Source organism: Oncorhynchus masou, chromosome 17 (assembly GCF_036934945.1).
Source record: "Oncorhynchus masou masou isolate Uvic2021 chromosome 17, UVic_Omas_1.1, whole genome shotgun sequence".
In the NCBI taxonomy this organism is placed as follows: domain Eukaryota; kingdom Metazoa; phylum Chordata; class Actinopteri; order Salmoniformes; family Salmonidae; genus Oncorhynchus; species Oncorhynchus masou.
Genome location: NC_088228.1, coordinates 22,173,338 through 22,192,248, shown reverse-complemented (window position 1 = coordinate 22,192,248; position 18,911 = coordinate 22,173,338). Strand labels below are relative to the sequence as shown.

Sequence of the window (18,911 nt, the reverse complement as noted above, 5' to 3'; positions counted from 1 at the left end):
TCAAGCATGACAATGCCACCAGCCATACTGCTCGTTCTGTGCATGATTTCATTTAAGACAGGAATGTCAGTGTTCTGCCATGGCCAGCGAAGAGCCCGAATCTCATTCCCATTGAGCACGTCTGGGACCTGTTGGATCGGAGGGTGAGGGCTAGGGCCATTCCCCCCAGAAATGTCCAGGAACTTGCAGATGCCTTGGTGGAAGAGTGGGGTAACATCTCACAGCAAGAACTGGCAAATCTGGTGCAGTCTATGAGGAGGAGATGCACTGCAGTACTTAATGCAGCTGGTGGCCACACCAGATACTGACTGTTACTTTTGATTTTGACCCCCCCTTTGTTCAGGGACACATTATTCCATTTATGTTAGTCACATGTCTGTGGAACTTGTTCAGTTTATGTCTCAGTTGTTGAATATTGTTATGTTCATACAAATATTTATACATGTTAAGTTTGCTGAAAATAAACACAGTTGACAGTGAGAGGATGTTTCTTTTTTTGATGAGTTTATGAGTTGCATCATGTGTTGACAGACTTGGCTTCTCACAGGTGGGAGAGCTGGAGGTGGGAGGCCAGCCGGTCAGCAGGCAACATGTAGCAACCCATTCTGTCTGCCATGTTGTGTTGTATGGGTTGGCTAGACTCTCATTCCACCCTGGGCTCTATCAGCTGTACAGCTGCCCTGCCCTCGCCTCGCACTGAACAGGTGTGCTCCTCCTTCAGACGCTCAGCAGTTAAAACACACACCACACGCACACAGGCATCACACTGAGGAGAGCAACCTCCACACACACTTTCCCATGCACCCGCACAGGTGCGCACATTTCACAAACTCAATGGCCAGCCAGGACATTTTGGCTGTAATAATGTTATTGATATGCAAGAGTTTTGTTTGGTGATATTGTATTATTTATCCCCTCTTTTTGTTTACAATTCAACACAGAGGGGTTGGGGATTCTTGTGAAAAAGGTTAACTTTGTTTTAAATGTAACATTTGGGTGCAACTAGACTCCAAACATCACTAGGGGGCAATCACGAAAATATGGGATTTTTCAGTTGTTTTGTTTGTCTTTTGATGATGAATAAGTTGTTTGCCTGCGTGAAGCCGTCTCTGCTGGGAGCAATGGCCCGGGGAGCTCAGATGGTGCCGTTAGACCGCGTGTGTGTGTTTTTGTTCCTCGTGCCTGTGTGTGTACTTAGCTTTTCATATCCCTCTGACTGCACATAATATCCAACAGTGCACTCCAGGAGACACCAAAACCAAAAACCCACAGCAATCCAAACCTTTGTCACGTGTATGATTAAGGTAGTATAACATTAACCTGAATGAGTTGTATTGAAACTATAACATGTTGAATAGTTATTAATGGTTCTGTGGTGCAATGGGAGGGAACATGTGCTGCTCTGGCTGTGTGAGTTAGTTAGTCAGATGAACGTAGCAGTCTCAGTAGTGAACATTTGGGGTTAGTGAGGAGGTCAGGTCAGAACGAGGACCATCTGACATCAACAGATGGAGGGAAGAAGCTGCAAATCAGGACGACAAGACCAAATGTTGATTTTGGACACACAACAACAATTTCAGTTCAAATCAAGTTTGCACCAATGCGCCCACCTCGACTACAGAGTTCTAACATGCAATGTAGAACTTGGCCTGTAACTGGACGAAAGGGAAGAAGTATTCTAGAATTAAATCATTTGTGCATTTTGCCATCCGCAGTGTTAGCCTCATTACTGGACATGCCAACAAGACCTTTTGGTGTTTGGCATCTACACTGCAGCACTGTGACTATTCACTAGTACAGTAGCCTATTTCACACTGGTTTCTGTTCAATATTGGTGCAAAGTGCACCTCGGACCTGTACATTCAGCTAAATGTAGGTAGTTGACCGACAGGCTTATTCCTTGAGTTGTGTCTCATTGAGTGAATCGCCTACCCACTCCAGCCTGGAGGTAGACTAAATACAGGTCTCCCTTAACGTTCAAACATCTCTAACGTTCTTCTCTCTTTGTGTTCTAGAATGGAGCTGTTCCAGGGGAACCCGTGAAGACAGATAAGAACTCCAGGAGAGGGAACTGGGGGAACCAGATAGAGTTTATCCTCACCAGCGTGGGCTATGCCGTGGGCCTGGGAAACGTATGGAGGTTCCCCTACCTCTGCTACAGAAATGGAGGAGGTATGTCTTCACACTCACAACACACTGATTATATAGTAGTAATGACAGCAATAAATTCTAGTTTATTCACAATACATTTTGCAGTGTTTTTAAAAGCAATCAAAGTAGCAGGTTGTCAAGTTTAAGTTTACAGTCCTCACATTGTGTCAAATGGATCCAAGTCATTCTTGGCTTCATTCCCCCTCAATTCAAATGTTTTCACTCCTAGTTGTCTTTAGTCTCCTATACATTTTGTGTTCGGGGATCGCCATAGAAGGGCACACAGATGCAGTAGCCTGTGCATTAGGTCACACAATGACATAGCTGAGTATAGAGCCAAGGGGACTGGTGTAGCTCAAGGCTCTGCAGTAATAACACCACAGTAGACTATCAGCTTGCTGAGGCCTGGGCTACATCCCAAAAGACACCCTATTCCCGATATTGTGCACTACTTTTGACCAAGGCTTATAGGTAAAAAAGAATGCTCTGGTCAAAAGTTGTGCACTATAGGGAATAGGAATCTATTTGTGTCGCAGACAGCCTGCTCCTCACTCTCCAGTCTTTCCTCTAACACATGATTTCAGACTACAGTCCCAGAGGACAGGTTATTCCCCAGACCCATTGGCCCCAGTGGCCCCCACGTTAAACCAGTCAAGCAGACAGAGGATTGCTGCCTGGCTTAGCATCACCCTCTGTTTGATGCTCCCTCACCTCTTTCACCTCTTCTGGCTGGCATAGACATAAACATCTCTCCTTCCAATCTGACCCCTCACTGCATTACGCTGCAGAAATAGGATATTGCCATGGGATGCCAACTTTTCTATATGAGCTAGGCAATTTTTCTATTCTAGACACAAACATGACCTTAACATTTGACTGCTCATTCACTGAGCATTGCATAGCAAAAATATGATATTGCCCATGTCTGGGGATGACAACTTTTATATGTATGAAAAATAATTATATTCTAGACACAAACATGACCTTACAATCCATCCACTCACTCACTCACCGAGCATTAAGTAGCATAAATAGGATATAGTCACAGCACGGAATACCAATTTCTGTATATTGATTTATTTTTCATTTGAATGACCATTAGGTAAGCCATTGGTGGTGAGCAATAATTAACATATGCATACTTACAATAAGTACAAGTTTAAAGATTCAAATAACACAAAGCTGGATTCTAGTCGATTTCATACAAATGTTTTGGCTTGACGAACTGTTGACCTGACCCCCATGTTACTGTTGTTTAACAGGAGCCTTCATGTTCCCCTACTTCATCATGCTGGTGTTCTGTGGGATCCCTCTGTTCTTCCTGGAGCTCTCCTTCGGACAGTTTGCCAGCCAGGGATGCCTGGGGGTCTGGAGGATCAGTCCCATGTTCAAAGGTGAGCCAGTTAACAACCACTGCTGCCGTTGGTCAGTCATGTTCAAAGGTGAGCCAGTTAACAACCACTGCTGCCGTTGGTCAGTCATGTTCAAAGGTGAGCCAGTTAACAACCACTGCTGCCGTTGGTCAGTCATGTTCAAAGGTGAGCCAGTTAACAACCACTGCTGCCGTTGGTCAGTCATGTTCAAAGGTGAGCCAGTTAACAACCACTGCTGCCGTTGGTCAGTCGTGTTCAAAGGCAAGCCAACAACCACTGCTGCCGTTGGTCAGTCGTGTTCAAAGGCAAGCCAACAACCACTGCTGCCGTTGGTCAGTCATGTTCAAAGGCAAGCCAACAACCACTGCTGCCGTTGGTCAGTCATGTTCAAAGGTGAGCCAGTTAACAACCACTGCTGCCATTGGTCAGTCATGTTCAAAGGTGAGCCAGTTAACAACCACTGCTGCCGTTGGTCAGTCATGTTCAAAGGTGAGCCAGTTAACAACCACTGCTGCCGTTGGTCAGTCATGTTCAAAGGTGAGCCAGTTAACAACCACTGCTGCCGTTGGTCAGTCATGTTCAAAGGCAAGCCAACAACCACTGCTGCCGTTGGTCAGTCATGTTCAAAGACAAGTCAACAACCACTGCTGCCGTTGGTGATTGGCATTACGTCATTGCTATTGGTCAGTGGCATCCAACTAATCACTGACTGTATCTCATGCTTAGGAAACTGAAAGGTGGAAAATAAATGGCAACATCTATTGTCTGCTTGGAATGCTTAATGTATTATTATTTTTTAACATTACTTCAGTCAGAGAAGTCCATTCACCTCTTCAGCTCCTGGTATCATTCTAATGTTGTTTCAATCCCTCTCCTGCATCAGGTGTGGGCTACGGGATGATGGTGGTGTCCACCTACATCGGTATCTACTACAACGTGGTGATCTGCATCGCCTTCTACTATTTCTTCTCCTCCATGACCAACCTGCTGCCGTGGACCTACTGCAACAACCCCTGGAACACGCCCACCTGCAACGGCGTGGTGACGCCCACGGGCATCAACAACACCCTGGCCAATGTCACCCGCAGCCTGGTCACCGGGGCCGCTGAGGTCGCCGTGGAGGTGGTCAATAAGACCAAGAGGACCAGCCCCAGCGAGGAGTACTGGAAGTAAGGCCTAACCCGGACCCGGAGTCAGTTATCAATCTTTATTTGAATCCCAAAAGATCTTGTTCTAGATTAGGGCTGTGACGATACCTGTATCGCAATGTTTTTTTCCATGGCAAAAATGAAAACACAAAGCAAACTATTTGGTCCTTTAAAAACCTGCTGTATGTAAAATATTGTGTGTTTTAGCTTGGAAAATAACTAACCGTGACTCTGGATGGCAACATAAAGACGTTTTCCTTAATTCGTGTTTTGTTTTCTTGCCACGATACTAATGAGTTTTGCGATACTGGTATTGTCCCGGCCCTATTCTAGATCTGTTGAGTGCTGGAAGTAAGGCCTGAGTGTGGAGTTGAAAAATTCCCAGGTTTTCCAGAAGCCCTGGATGGAGAATTCCAGATTTCCTGCTTATTCCTTTCTGATTCCAGGAATTTCCAACTGGGATTTCTATAAAACCTGGGAATTTTAGGAGTTACTGTCATTTTTCAACCCTACAGTACCTGGGTGGGAAGGTGTGGGCATGGCTGACTCAGGTGTACTAGATTAAATAGACTGCAAGGGTTAATACACACTATTACTCCTAGATACATGTATGTTCAGTAAAGCAGCACCCAACGTGTTTTGACACAAAGTATGTTTGACTATGGGTTAATTAACAAAAGAAGGTTTGTGTACCTCTGTAAAGGAATGTTTGAGTTGCTAGATACTTCAGTTGAGTTTAACAAGACCAGTCAGAAAAAAAAACAAGCAGGCAGGCATGCATGTTTGCCTTGCTAATCCGGGCCTACGATGAATCATCCAGCCTTCACCAAGCATAACTCATTGTTCACTGTCTGAGGAACACACCATTAGATGTTTAGTATATTTTCCTAGAAAATAATATTATCTGGATTCTTACTACATGGGGAGTAGTGTAGCTGTTCTATGCCCCTAGCATTGAGAATAGGGCCCATTCAGAGGAAACAGTGTGGTTGGTTAATGACTTTCTAAATGTTTTGGCCTTCCGTCCGGGTGGTGCTGTCTGTCAGTATATCATGAAAGGAGTTGTTGTTCCCGTCAACTGTCAGTAAAGATAATCCATTGTCTTGGCACCAAGTGGTTTTTGGTCGAGCTGCTGCTGCATTGAAATATGGGCTTCGCTCATTGTAATGCCAGGGTACATCCAGAACAATGCTTCTTCTCTATCTTTCAGGAATTAACGTAAAGACATTATTTGTCCCTGCGGCACTAACTATATATTCCACGTTTCTCCATCCAGACGTTGTTGTTGTGAATAGACACAGTGATACATTTTTTTCTCTTCCCCACAGACACTATGTGCTGAAGATCTCAGACGACATCGGGAATTTCGGGGAAGTCCGTCTCCCTATTCTGGGATGTCTGGCCGTGTCCTGGGTGGTGGTCTTCCTCTGTCTCATCAGAGGAGTCAAGTCTTCAGGAAAGGTGAGGTGTCTTTCTCTCTCTCTCTCTTTCTCTCTCTCTTTCTCTCTCTCTCTCTTTCTCACTCTCTCACTCTCTCACTCTCTCTATCTCTCTCTCTCTCTCGCTCTCTCTCTCACCTCCAAATGTCATTGTTTGGGCCAGTGGTTTTTCCTGGTCAAATAACTTAGTCTACAGTCTGGAAGAACTCCTGGTCATGGTGTATAATTGACACACATTCAGGGATTTTCTCACTCGTTCTTCTCCTCTCGATGGTCCCCAGGTGGTGTACTTCACAGCTACGTTCCCCTACGTGGTGCTGACCATCCTGTTCATCAGAGGCATCACCCTGGAGGGAGCTGTCACCGGCATCAAGTACTATCTAACCCCACAGTGGCATAAGATCCTTGACGCTAAGGTGTGGTTAATCATATAGAAATAACATAGTTATAAGTCCTGGAATTCTTTGCCATTGCTGTAGTGAAGTACTACTTTCTATGAGTTGTAAACAGTTACTGTTTATTGCTCGTATAATAGCTCTGTAGCTCTTCATAGCGTAGGTTCATTGGCTTTCTCATAACACAGCTGTTGGAAGAGACTGCTTGATCAGATGTAATATGCCTCAGATATTAAATAAGGTTGTTCTTCAGTGGTTGTACTGAAACATGTTTGTCCGTCTGTCCAGGTGTGGGGAGACGCTGCCTCTCAGATCTTCTACTCTCTGGGCTGTGCATGGGGAGGGCTCATCACTATGGCCTCCTACAACAAGTTCCACAACAACTGCTACAGGTACTCTACTCTTCCTCTCCCCAGAAGTAGTGCACTATAAAGGGACTAAGGTACCATTTGGGACGCATATCCTGTCAGAGTTCAGGTCTTTTTCTGTGTCAAAAAGGGGCTTCGGTGGTGTGTGTAGCAGGGGGCGTGGCAGAGGGTGTAGCAATTACATAAAAAAAATTTAAAAAAAAAACATTTTAGAGGCCACCATCTTGGTGGTGTAGAGAAATTTGAGCATTTTTAAGCCAAATTCCTGCAATGATACACATTTCTCCATGGAGCTGAGTTTTAAAGCTAATTTCCTGGGATTTTATGCATTTTGCCATGGCTCATGCTGTGTTCTTTTGCTCACACATGATAGCAAAATGAATACTGCTTCTTTTCTCTCTGACTGTCTAGCTTTTATTTTGGTTGTTAGTTCTCAAAGATTATATTATTTATAAATATATAGGTCCATTATATTTTATACAAACTTTATATCTGTTTTAGTCATTTAAGTTTACATTTCAAGCGTTTTCCATCCCGAAAATGTATTTTTTTTAAACTGTTTGGATTCAGGCAACCGAAAAAATGCTTCGGCGGCCTGCCCAAGGATTACAATGGCAGACAAATCCCTGGAGTTGTGTAAGCGGTTACACTATTGCAGTTCTTCGTGCTCAGTTGGAGTGAATCAGGAGGGGTCTTTGTTGCCTCTCTGGGTGCGATCACGCTACAGTGTCAGCAGAGATGAACAGAAATTGTGCAGAATAGAGGAGGGCAGCTACAAATTGCAAGAATTGATGGAGTATGGTGTGATGATGTGGTGTATGGTGTGATGGTGTATGGTGTGATGGTGTATGGTGTGATGGTGTGTGGTGTTATGATGTGTGATAGTGTATGGTGTGTATGGTGTGTGGTGTGTATGGAGTATGGTGTGTGGTGTGTATGGAGTATGGTGTGATGGTGTGTGATGTATGGTATATATGGAGTATGGTGTGATGGTGTGTGATGGTGTGTGGTGTTATGGTGTGTGATGGTGTGATGGTGTGTGGTGTTATGGTGTGTGATGGTGTATGGTGTGATGGTGTGTATGGTGTGTGGTGTTATGGTGTGTGATGGTGTATGGTGTGTTTGGTGTGTATGGTGTGATGGTGTATGGTGTGTATGTAGTATGGTGTGATGGTGGGTACTGCATGCCACTGTACTGTAGGTGGAGGACAGAGGCATCACACTGAGAGAGTGAAGGAGACCAAAAGAATGACTGCTATTACGCCTGCGGTTGCATTGTTAACTTTGTAGTTTACGGTCGTCCAACTCAAATCTCCTGGAAACTGGAAGAGGTTTTCTCTTCTCTATAACACCACCATGTGGTTGAAGGGCAGAAGTGATGGACAGTATACTATACATCAGGGGTTCTTAAACTCTTTCAGCCTGGGACCCTAATTAGAAATACTGTGTTTTCCTGGGACCCAAGCTTAGGCAAATATGCAACTATAAATAAATATCAGCACATTTCATTGCCCTTATGCCTAAAACAAATGTAATACAGACATAAACAAAAAAACAATTAAATTAATTACCCATATAAATAGCTATTCATGTTTATTTAAAAAAAACACATATCTGTCTAGGTTGGAACTGTTGCAGTTAAAATACAATAAATAATTTTCATTCTGAACTGGAATAAATTGATTGATCACATCACACAGATGTAGACCAGAACACACACACAGTCCTAATGAGAGGTGTATAGCAGGCCAAAGTTTTCAACAAGCATGTCTATTCTGGGCTCAGTTTTTGACAGTGCAACACTGAGGTCATGCTCTGCATTGAGACTGTTTATGTTCTTTTTTTTAAAGTGTGCCAGAGTTGAGAACCCTGACGGACATAGGTATGTGGTGCCAAACTGGTTTAGAACATCTACTGCTTTCTCAGTCAGACAGGAGACTTCCTGCTGTATATAAGGAATCCAGAACAGTGTGTGTTTGCCCCAAAAAGTGTCTTGCTTCAATCAGTTTATTCCAGTTCAGAATAAAACATATTTATTGTATTTTAACACCAACAGTTCCAACCTGGACTTTCTACAGTAAGATGTACAGTAGGCCTGATCATTTCTACAGTAAGATGTACAGTAGGCCTGATCATTTCTACTGTAAGATGTACAGTAGGCCTGATAATTTCTACTGTAAGATGTACAGTAGACCTGATCATTTCTACTGTAAGATGTACAGTAGGCCTGATAATTTTTCATCTTCATCTGTATTTAGGGGTATCACTATCAATAATAGCTAGCTAGCTTGCTTTGGCTAACGTTAGCCATTAGCTGTGTACAAGGCCAGAGGATTATTTGAAATAGAAACTCACATCTACTACTATGAGAGATAGTAATGTTACTTTCTTATTTCTGCTTATCATCACCTGTTATAAAATGACAACAATGCCTTGCTGGTTGACTTACTTTTCCACTGTCGAAGCACAGTTTCCTGAAGCATTCTGCCCTGTTCTGAAAGAACTCCCTGGGTTTACCGTCATGCTGTGGATGTTTGGTGTCGTTTAATTCATTTGTTTGTTTTGAGAGACTTATTACTAAACACTTCCCTATACGAAACACATTGTGGGCGCTCCTAGTTATTTCTCAAACGTTTGTATGGAAGAGAGCGAAACTCATCGCTGTTTTTGCATTCCATGACTATTGAGTTCAGTCAGTCCATTTGATGCCAGCGGTGAGGGATGGCGAGTGGGATTGACAAGTCAGTGGCTAACATATGGGATCAATATCATGCCAAATGTATTCACAAATGTAAATCACCAATCCACAAATGTAAATCACTTTCCACAAATGTAAATAATCAATCCACAAATGTAAATCACTTTGATTTACATTTGTGGATTGGTGATTTACATTTGTGAATACATTTGGCATGATATTGATCCCATACTAACGGCGCATCTGCTGCTGAACAACAGCGCTGCAGCGTGTGGGTCGCGGAGTGGTCTTCATGAAAATTGCAGAAAAAATATCTGGTACATCGCGAAGCACACTGGCATCTCCCTCTCCCACTCTGCCAGCTGCTAAACTGAGCAGAGACCGCTGCTAAGCAGAGAGCCCACTGAACAGAGAGCTCAGGTGCACTTGACCAAATCAATTCCAGTAATTCATGAAATAATTATACATTTACTCTGACAATTCGCGACCCACCATTAACAGGAAGTGGGTCGCCACCCATTAAAATTGGCTGCAAATCAATGATAGAGTAGGAAGTACTGTAACTAACAAACCCACCAGCTGTAAGCAGGAAACATATTTCTCACATCTCTTTCTCTCTCTTCAGTATTTATCACTATTTGATATTATGCAATTAAGATGTAGACTGTTTAATATGAATTTGAACTGGAAATACAGTGGGGCAAAAAAGTATTTTGTCAGCCACCAATTGTGCAAGTTCTCCCACTTAAAAAGATGAGAGGCCTGTAATTTTCATCATGGGTACACTTCAACTATGACTGACAAAATTAGAAAAAAAAATCCAGAAAATCACATTGTAGGATTTTTAATGAATTTATTTGCAAATTATGGTGGAAAATAAGTATTTGGTTAATAACAAAAGTTTATCTCAAAACTTTGTTATATACCCTTTGTTGGCAATGACAGAGGTCAAACATTTTCTGTAAGTCTTCACAAGGTTTTCACATACTGTTGCTGGTATTTTGGCCCATTCCTCCATGCAGATCTCCTCTAGAGCAGTGATGTTTTGGGGCTGTTGCTGGGCAACACAGACTTTCAACTCCCTCCAAAGATTTTCTATGGGGTTGAGATCTGGAGACTGGCTAGGCCACTCCAGGACCTTGAAATGCTTCTTACGAAGCCACTCCTTCGTTGCCCGGGCAGTGTGTTTGGGATCATTGTCATGCTGAAAGACCCAGCCACGTTTCATCTTCAATGTCCTTGCTGATGGAAGGAGATTTTCACTCAAAATCTCACGATACATGGCCCCATTCATTCTTTCCTTTACACGGATCAGTCGTCCTGGTCCCTTTGCAGAAAAACAGCCTCAAAGCATGATGTTTCCACCCCCATGCTTCACAGTAGTTATGGTGTTCTTTGGATGCAACTCAGCATTCTTTGTCCTCCAAACACGACAAGTTGAGTTTTTCCCAAATGTTATATTTTGGTTTCATCTGACCATATGACATTCTCCCAATCTTCTTCTGGATCATCCAAATGCTCTCTAGCAAACTTCAGACGGTCCTGGACATGTACTGGCTTAAGCAGGGGGACACGTCTGGCACTGCAGGATTTGAGTCCCTGGTTGCGTAGTGTGTTACTGATGGTAGGCTTTGTTACTTTGGTCCCAGCTCTCTGCAGGTCATTCACTAGGACCCCCCGTGTGGTTCTGGGATTTTTGCTCACCGTTCTTGTGATCATTTTGACCCCACGGGGTGAGATCTTGTGTGGAGCCCCAGATCGAGGGAGATAATCAGTGGTCTTGTATGTCTTCCATTTCCTAATAATTGCTCCCGCAGTTGATTTCTTCAAACCAAGCTGCTTACCTATTGCAGATTCAGTCTTCCCAGCCTGGTGCAGGTCTACAATTTTGTTTCTGGTGTCATTTGCAGCTCTTTGGTCTTGGCCATATTGGAGTTTGGAGTGTGACTGTTTGAGGTTGTGGACAGGTGTCTTTTATACTGATAGCAAGTTCAAACAGGTGCCATTAATACAGATAACGAGTGGAGGACAGAGGAGCCTCTTAAAGAAGAAGTTACAGGTCTGTGAGAGCCAGAAATCTTGCTTGTTTGTAGGTGACCAAATACTTATTTTCCACCATAATCTGCAAATAAATTAATTAAAAATCCTACAATGTGATTTTCTGGAATTTTTTTTCTCATTTTGTCTGTCATAGTTGAAGTGTACCTATGATGAAAATTACAGGCCTCTCTCATCTTTTTAAGTGGGAGAACTTGCACAATTGGTGGCTGACTAAATACTTTTTTGCCCCACTGATGGTATGAGGGTAAAAGTCACCGATTGCATCTTAGTGGACCGATACAACGTAATGCTGGTTAATGTAATATACAGTGCCTTGCGAAAGTATTCGGCCCCCTTGAACTTTGCGACCTTTTGCCACGTCAGGCATAAAGATATAAAACTGTATTTTTTTGTGAAGAATCAACAACAAGTGGGACACAATCATGAAGTGGAACGACATTTATTGGATATTTCAAACTTTTTTAACAAATCAAAAACTGAAAAATTGGGCATGCAAAATTATTCAAGGGGGCCGAATACTTTCGCAATGCACTGTACTAATAACCTTCTCTTCCTGTTTTCTCTCCTTTGATTGGTTACCCATACAGGGACAGCATCATCATCAGCATCACCAACTGTGCAACCAGCGTGTATGCAGGCTTCGTCATCTTCTCCATCCTAGGCTTCATGGCCCACCACCTGAACGTGGATGTATCTGAGGTGGCCGACCACGGCCCCGGCCTGGCCTTCGTGGCCTACCCAGAGGCCCTCACTCTGCTGCCCATCTCCCCCCTCTGGTCCCTGCTCTTCTTCTTCATGCTCATCCTGCTGGGCCTGGGGACGCAGGTGAGTCTGTCAACCACCATGATATCCTGGTTTTGTCCTAAATGGCACCCTATTACCGTTTGGCTCTGGTCAATAGTAGTGCACTATGTATGGAATAGGGTAACACTGTTTATTCTCTCTGACATCATTGCATGCATGTCTAGGATCAAAAGGCTCCTCAACAGCTTCTACCCCCAAGCCATAAGACTGCTGAACAATTAATAACATCGCCACCGGATCATTTACATTGAACCCCATCCCTTTTGTACACTGCTGCTAATCACTGCTGAGTGTTGACCTGTCAGTGTGTGTCCCGGTGTGCAGTTCTGCCTGCTGGAGACCCTGGTAACGGCCATCGTGGATGAGATCGGTACTGACTGGATCATTAGGAACAAAACGGTGGTCACAGGGGGAGTGGCTATAGTGGGCTTCCTGTTGGGGGTGCCGCTCACCACACAGGTAATGGACTGGAGGTGTTTACACACACACACACACACACACTCACGCACTCACACACACACACACACAATCACACACACACACCCATACACGCAAACATACACATGCATGTGTACACACACATAAACACACACTTAATTATCCAGGCACAAATGTTCAGGATGTATACTGATGTTGCGTTCTCTGCCTGTGCTCTCATGTATCTAGGCTGGGATCTACTGGCTACTGCTCATGGATAACTACGCTGCTAGTTTCTCTCTGGTTATCATCTCCTGCATCATGTGCATCTGCATCATGTACGTCTATGGTGAGTCCAACTGTCTTTCCTCGATTATAAATGCCTATCGTCCACAATGCTCTGCCAACGTTCTTGGTGAAAGCTAATCAAACTGACTGTAATGGAATGACTGACAACATGCTGTACTGTTTGTGTTCAGGACACAAGAAATACTTCAAGGACGTTGAGATGATGCTGGGCTTCCCCCCTCCCATCTTCTTCCGCGTCTGCTGGAGATTTGTATCACCCATCATCATATCTGTAAGATAGTAGCTACCACCCAGTGCCTCCTTGTTGACATGTTTTAGAGGCTTGACCTGTTCTGCATTCCATTCCACGTGTCTAATCCTCGCTAATCTGTGTTGTTCAACCACACCTGTCATGCAAAACACCTGCCAGAATACCATGAGACACACACAAGTGATCGATGAAGATATGTACTGTATGAGGATTGAAATAGGGTATATTCTGTTAAATGAAATGACTTGACCCCGGTGACCCCTCTCCTCTCTTTGCATTTGCAGTTCATCTTGATCTTCACAGTGATCCAGTACAAGCCCATCACTTACAATGACTACGTGTACCCCGGCTGGTCCCTAGCCATCGGCTTCCTTATGGCCATGTCCTCCGTCACATGTATACCCATCTATGCTCTCTACAAGATCTCCAAGTCTGAGGGAACAACATTTTTGGAGGTAAAATCCACAGGATCTCTGTTTAGAGCTTTGTCTGTCTTTAGTATTGGAAGCAGATGTTGTTCGCACTAGTAGTGGAAGTGTTTTAGTGTTTTCTGTTGAATGGCACATGTTGCCGAAGGTCTTTGAACTGAAAGAAATGACGGATTTTGTGTTATGTTATTCCAGAACTTTCTCACCAACTTTACCTGCCTCTAATTAGCAATAAATAATAAACCTGTGTCCCTCCCATCACATTGACCTCTGAACCTTTACCCCTTACAGCGGTTGAAGAATTCCTGCAAGGCGGACATAAAGTGGGGCCCGGCCCTGAGTGAGCACCGGATAGGCCACTATGCCACCCCAGTCTCAGAGGCAGAAGTGGAGGCGCGTCCCCTGAAAGAGGAGCTGAAGGAGAAGGAGGATGAGAAGAGGGATGAGATCAGCCTCACCATCCAGGGCAGCAACGGCTCCACAGCACACAACACTACCCCCAGCGCATAGAGGCCCCCCCTGGGCCAGCTCCAGCCCCCTCCCAACCACCCCTCACCCGTTCCCACCGCACTGTGGGGAAAACCCGCTCGCTGGAGACCTTTACATATTGTAAGGGCTTATTATTTCTAACCTCTAGAGAAATTGGTCATCATCCAAAAGAATTTTATTTCTTGTTTCAACATCATTTCACAATGCAGTTTCTTGTAAACACGTTATTTGTTTTCTTCTTCATATTATGCAGGAGTTGAAGTAGAGATGCACACTGTAAAGAAATCCACTCGGAATTGGCAACTTTTCTAGCGACAGTGCTGGCGGTTTTAAAGCTGGAGACCAAATGTTCTTTTGGTCAGTGTAGACACATGGCACCACTAGGGACTGATCCTTCCCTTCTGTTGTTTTCTCTACGGTATAGCTTTAGGCTCTCAGTACCCTCTAATACATGATAGTCTCCACTACTCAGACTGTTACGTATGCTGCTTTAGGGTTACCCAGAACAACTCATATTGGAGTAAGCCAGTGGCTATTTAGCTACTCCGAAATATTTTATTTGAACAACACATTAAAGCCATTTTACTTCCAATGTTGTAAACAACTAACATACATTACAGCACCAACTCCCCAAACACACACAGTGTTGGTCTCCAGCTTTCTGAACACCTACCCTGACTGACGCCCATGATTTCCCCATGCCCATTCTCAGGGTCCCAAAATGATTTACTACTTACTGACCAAGTTCAATACCCGAGTACATTTTATTTGATTATGGTAGGCTTTACATAAAAGAGGGAGCTAAGAAAAAGACAACCATAACATGTTCACACACAAAAACAAATGGGTGGATGGATGCAACTGAGTACAATAAAGTGCCATCTCTCTTTTAGTCTTCCAGGTATTTCCGTGGGAAATGCATCTCAAGATGTGGCATCTCACTTGTGAAGGGAACGTTTAATTGACGACAGAAGCAGCTACAGATGTAGGCTCTTAATTTGACCCGTTTTTTTTAACACCAGGAAAATAATCATGCCACAACAGAGTGATCAAATGAAGGTCCTACATCTGTAGCATAACAAGGAGGGAGGACACAGTGGTGTTGCGTCATAGCCTCTGTTACTCACAAGTAGGATTTGCTCCAACAAGGCATGGTTACCAAAAACATGTTAAACATGCATGAACTTTAATATCTCGGTGGCATAGCTGGAGTATGTGTCTTTGTTAACTTTTTCAAAACTGAGAGACTTGCATCAGCAGGTGTCTTTGCAGAGGAAAATATGTGTATTTACAGGCGTTTTAAAGCTCTGAGCCAAGTAGTGATGTGATTGGATGTGGTAACAGGAAGGAGAGAAGCCATCGGTTGGCCTGGAGATGGAGTTTGTCTCCACAAGATAAAAAAATATATATAATCAGTTACTGAATTATGTAGTTTATATGTAGTTGTATCGTTCTGTCAATAGAATTATCTTATTTTATCTTTCATTATTGTAAAGTAACATAGTAAATAATTATAAGGAAGACATGTTTATTTTGTAAAGAAGCTACAGTATCTTAAGAAATAACAGTAATGTTTACCATTCCTCATCCATGACTTGATTTTTATTGGTAATTGATTTATTTTAGGGGGTTGGAGTGGGAGGGAGATGTATTTCAGTCACTTTGTGGCAGGATGCTGTGGGGTTGTGCTCGCACAGATAGCTGGAATTGACAATTGTCAAGAAGTCCCAATTCTCTATCCAATTCAATGCATTCGTCTCTGCTCTGTTACGTTGCATCTGTGTTGTATTGAGGCAGAGACCTGTCTGGTAACATTGTGAATCCACTGGGTCCTTGCCTGGCCTGCACTGATGGAGAGAGGTAGTCTGGAAATGCAGCTGCTTAAGTGCTAGAGCATCGCATCTTAGTGAAACTTCAGATGTTTTATTTCTTCTTTAACCAGTACATCACTGAATATAATATTCAACATCTTTGTCAGACTGCATAAATCCAGTTTCTGCTGTCGAATATATGACTGAGTTGTTCTCCTTCCATTTTACTTCAGTTTCTCTGTGTTAAAAGTGTCATGACAGTTAGTTATCCAGACACTCAGGGGAGTAGGTAGTTACTTAGTGGTGAAAGTATTTGGTTATTTGGTTCCGATTGGCCTCTTATTGCCTATGTAGGGCACTAGGGCTCTGGTCAAAAGTAGTGCACTATAAAGGGAATAGGGTGCCATTTGGGACGTACCGAAACTCGTTGGTTATTTGAACTAACACAAAAAGCACACCAGTAGGTTAGATGCAGCCCAACAGACTCAAGCTTTACTTCAGATGACAACAGACTAGTGTGTTCTCCTTTGATGCTGACAGAAGCACAGTACGGCCACACCAATCAACCTGTTCTAAAGCAGAGTAGGAGTGGCCCTGGAATAGCACAGGATATTAATAATGATGATGGTTTTAACTGATGTGTTCTATACACTGTGGATACATATCATTTTGGTAATAAGGAGTTTACAGCAGGTGTAAATGGTTGAGCTAAAGTGGGTTAGTATATAATGGCCCCGATGACAGGATTTGATAACAGAATGAAATGGTGTATGATTATTCTAGACATGCCGGCTCAGGTCAGGTTGCCTCTGGATGCTTCCAGGGAGTCCTCTAGGACTTTTATTTCTTCTTTCTCCTGTTACTGTTAAACTGTTGACTTGTAGTCCTCTTATTTATTAGCTACAGTAGCTAGTAAGTTAAGGATAACCACCATGCTATTGCAACCGTTTGGTCTCTGCTGTCCACCGAACTCTTCCTCTATCAGATACTTGTACAGTCGTGTAAAAACTGGTGTTTGTGTGTTTATTTGTTTTTATTTGGGGGTAGGCAGGATTTTTTTCTTGTAGTAAAAGTAGCCGATGTTAAGTGTAATATGTATTTGTGTGTAGTCGATACCTTACTACTGAGGACTGTTCTTAGGTCAGGATAGTGTCAGTATTGATGTCATGTAATTCTAATCAATCAGTAACTATCAATTTTGTCATGTAACAAAACACAATCTACCTTTTAAGAGATCTTTTGTTTGTTTTTTACTAAAAAATATATATATTTTATTGTCACAAGTGAATCATCCATGTTCAGTGACACTACCTTTATCGTGTTCTAAAAGCCAGCTGATATCAAAAGTATTGCCAAACAAAAGCTTGGGTTGAAACTTGAAATTTGCATTTTACAGTATGTTCTGTTGGAGGTACATGACGGTTGGGGAAAGTATATAATAACAGTATTAATCCATTTTACATAGTAATAATGCCAATAGTATTAAGCCAACACCGTGGTACTATACTGCAGCGACATCCGGTTACAATGTAGTGACTGTTCTGTAAATTCCGTTGTGTAAAGAGACTGGCCTTTTCAATTTGATGGGGTATTTCACATGTGCATATAAGGCAAACAAAAGATTACAGAAATCAAACGCCAAAATCGGTAACATTATAACTGCAATAAATATGACATTAGATCAAAAGATCAATGTATTGGGGAAGTGTTTTAGAATGTAAACTAATTGGACAATAAGGAATGGGTTCAACCAAATGTCTCATATCCAGAGTAAGAATCTTATCTTATTCTTCCCTTTTTGCACTGGGATTATTATTTGATGAACTTGGCATCTGGTGAGATCTTTCCTTCAAAATTAATATAAGCAGGTAGTGAAAAATGTACACTCAAGGACACATTAGATGAATATTCATATTTTTTGGACATTTGTTATTCATCTCATTTAGAAATCGTTGTTGTAAGTCATCTATATATGGGATGTAAGAAATGAATACGTTACCAGTTCTGAAAACTGATACTCGGCCTCTGCTGTACTAAAACTGTGATTTATCTACTCTGGTTTTCTACGATCACCGAGGAGATCTCTTGAATTTCTAACTCATAAACATGTTTTTACACGTTTTTTTTTTCAGCACTTTAAATCAAGTCATTTGTGTTTATAACATATTTAACAATACAAAGTTCCATATTGAAATAAGGCCTTTACAGTGGTCTGCACAAGCTGCTGTGTCAACATGTCAGCAGAGAAGACACAATGTTATGCCGATGTCAATTCTATCACAGTGGAGAATAAAGCACAAATGAAATGAACACAGTACTGGTACTTTCTCATATATATCTAACCATGTCTCTTGAACCTTAGGGCCAAAATCCATTGAATTGTCTTAGTCATGTCAGCTGTATATCGTAAACTGTGCCATTACAAATGGTAAATAAAATCTATTTTAAAGATCACTCAAGTGTGGTTCATGTCCCATTTGTGTTTTGTCTTTCTGGACAGGCTTTTGTTAGATGGGAGAAAGTAGATTGTTAATAAACCATGTATTACAGGCATATGAACATGTATTACAGGCATATGAACATGTATTACAGGCATATGAACATGTATTACAGGCATATGAACATGTATTACAGGCATATGAACATGTATTTATCCAAATACAGTCCCATTTATTTACTTCAAAATACATTCAATAAATGGTTCAATTAGGTAGATCAAATTTGACACATTTCGAAAGCATCCAACCATATTTTTGTCATGTGTTCACTT

At 42.4% G+C, this 18,911-nt stretch overlaps 1 protein-coding gene across 7 annotated transcripts in view; it reads left to right on the top strand.

Annotated features, from left to right (window-relative positions):
- LOC135558704 (sodium- and chloride-dependent glycine transporter 1-like) overlaps window positions 1-18,595 on the top strand; it is a 103,423-nt gene extending 84,828 nt beyond the window's left edge. For all 7 annotated transcript variants that reach the window (XM_064992751.1, XM_064992752.1, XM_064992753.1 and 4 more), the window contains 12 exons: window positions 2,016-2,172; window positions 3,414-3,545; window positions 4,408-4,693; window positions 6,001-6,133; window positions 6,393-6,527; window positions 6,795-6,898; window positions 12,221-12,458; window positions 12,762-12,896; window positions 13,104-13,203; window positions 13,334-13,434; window positions 13,698-13,868; window positions 14,133-18,595. In XM_064992751.1, coding sequence (XP_064848823.1) covers window positions 2,016-2,172; window positions 3,414-3,545; window positions 4,408-4,693; window positions 6,001-6,133; window positions 6,393-6,527; window positions 6,795-6,898; window positions 12,221-12,458; window positions 12,762-12,896; window positions 13,104-13,203; window positions 13,334-13,434; window positions 13,698-13,868; window positions 14,133-14,351 — 1,911 coding nt within the window. In that variant the 3' untranslated portion in view covers window positions 14,352-18,595. The remainder of the gene's footprint in view (window positions 1-2,015; window positions 2,173-3,413; window positions 3,546-4,407; window positions 4,694-6,000; window positions 6,134-6,392; window positions 6,528-6,794; window positions 6,899-12,220; window positions 12,459-12,761; window positions 12,897-13,103; window positions 13,204-13,333; window positions 13,435-13,697; window positions 13,869-14,132) is intronic.
- The last annotated feature ends 316 nt before the right edge of the window (window positions 18,596-18,911 follow it).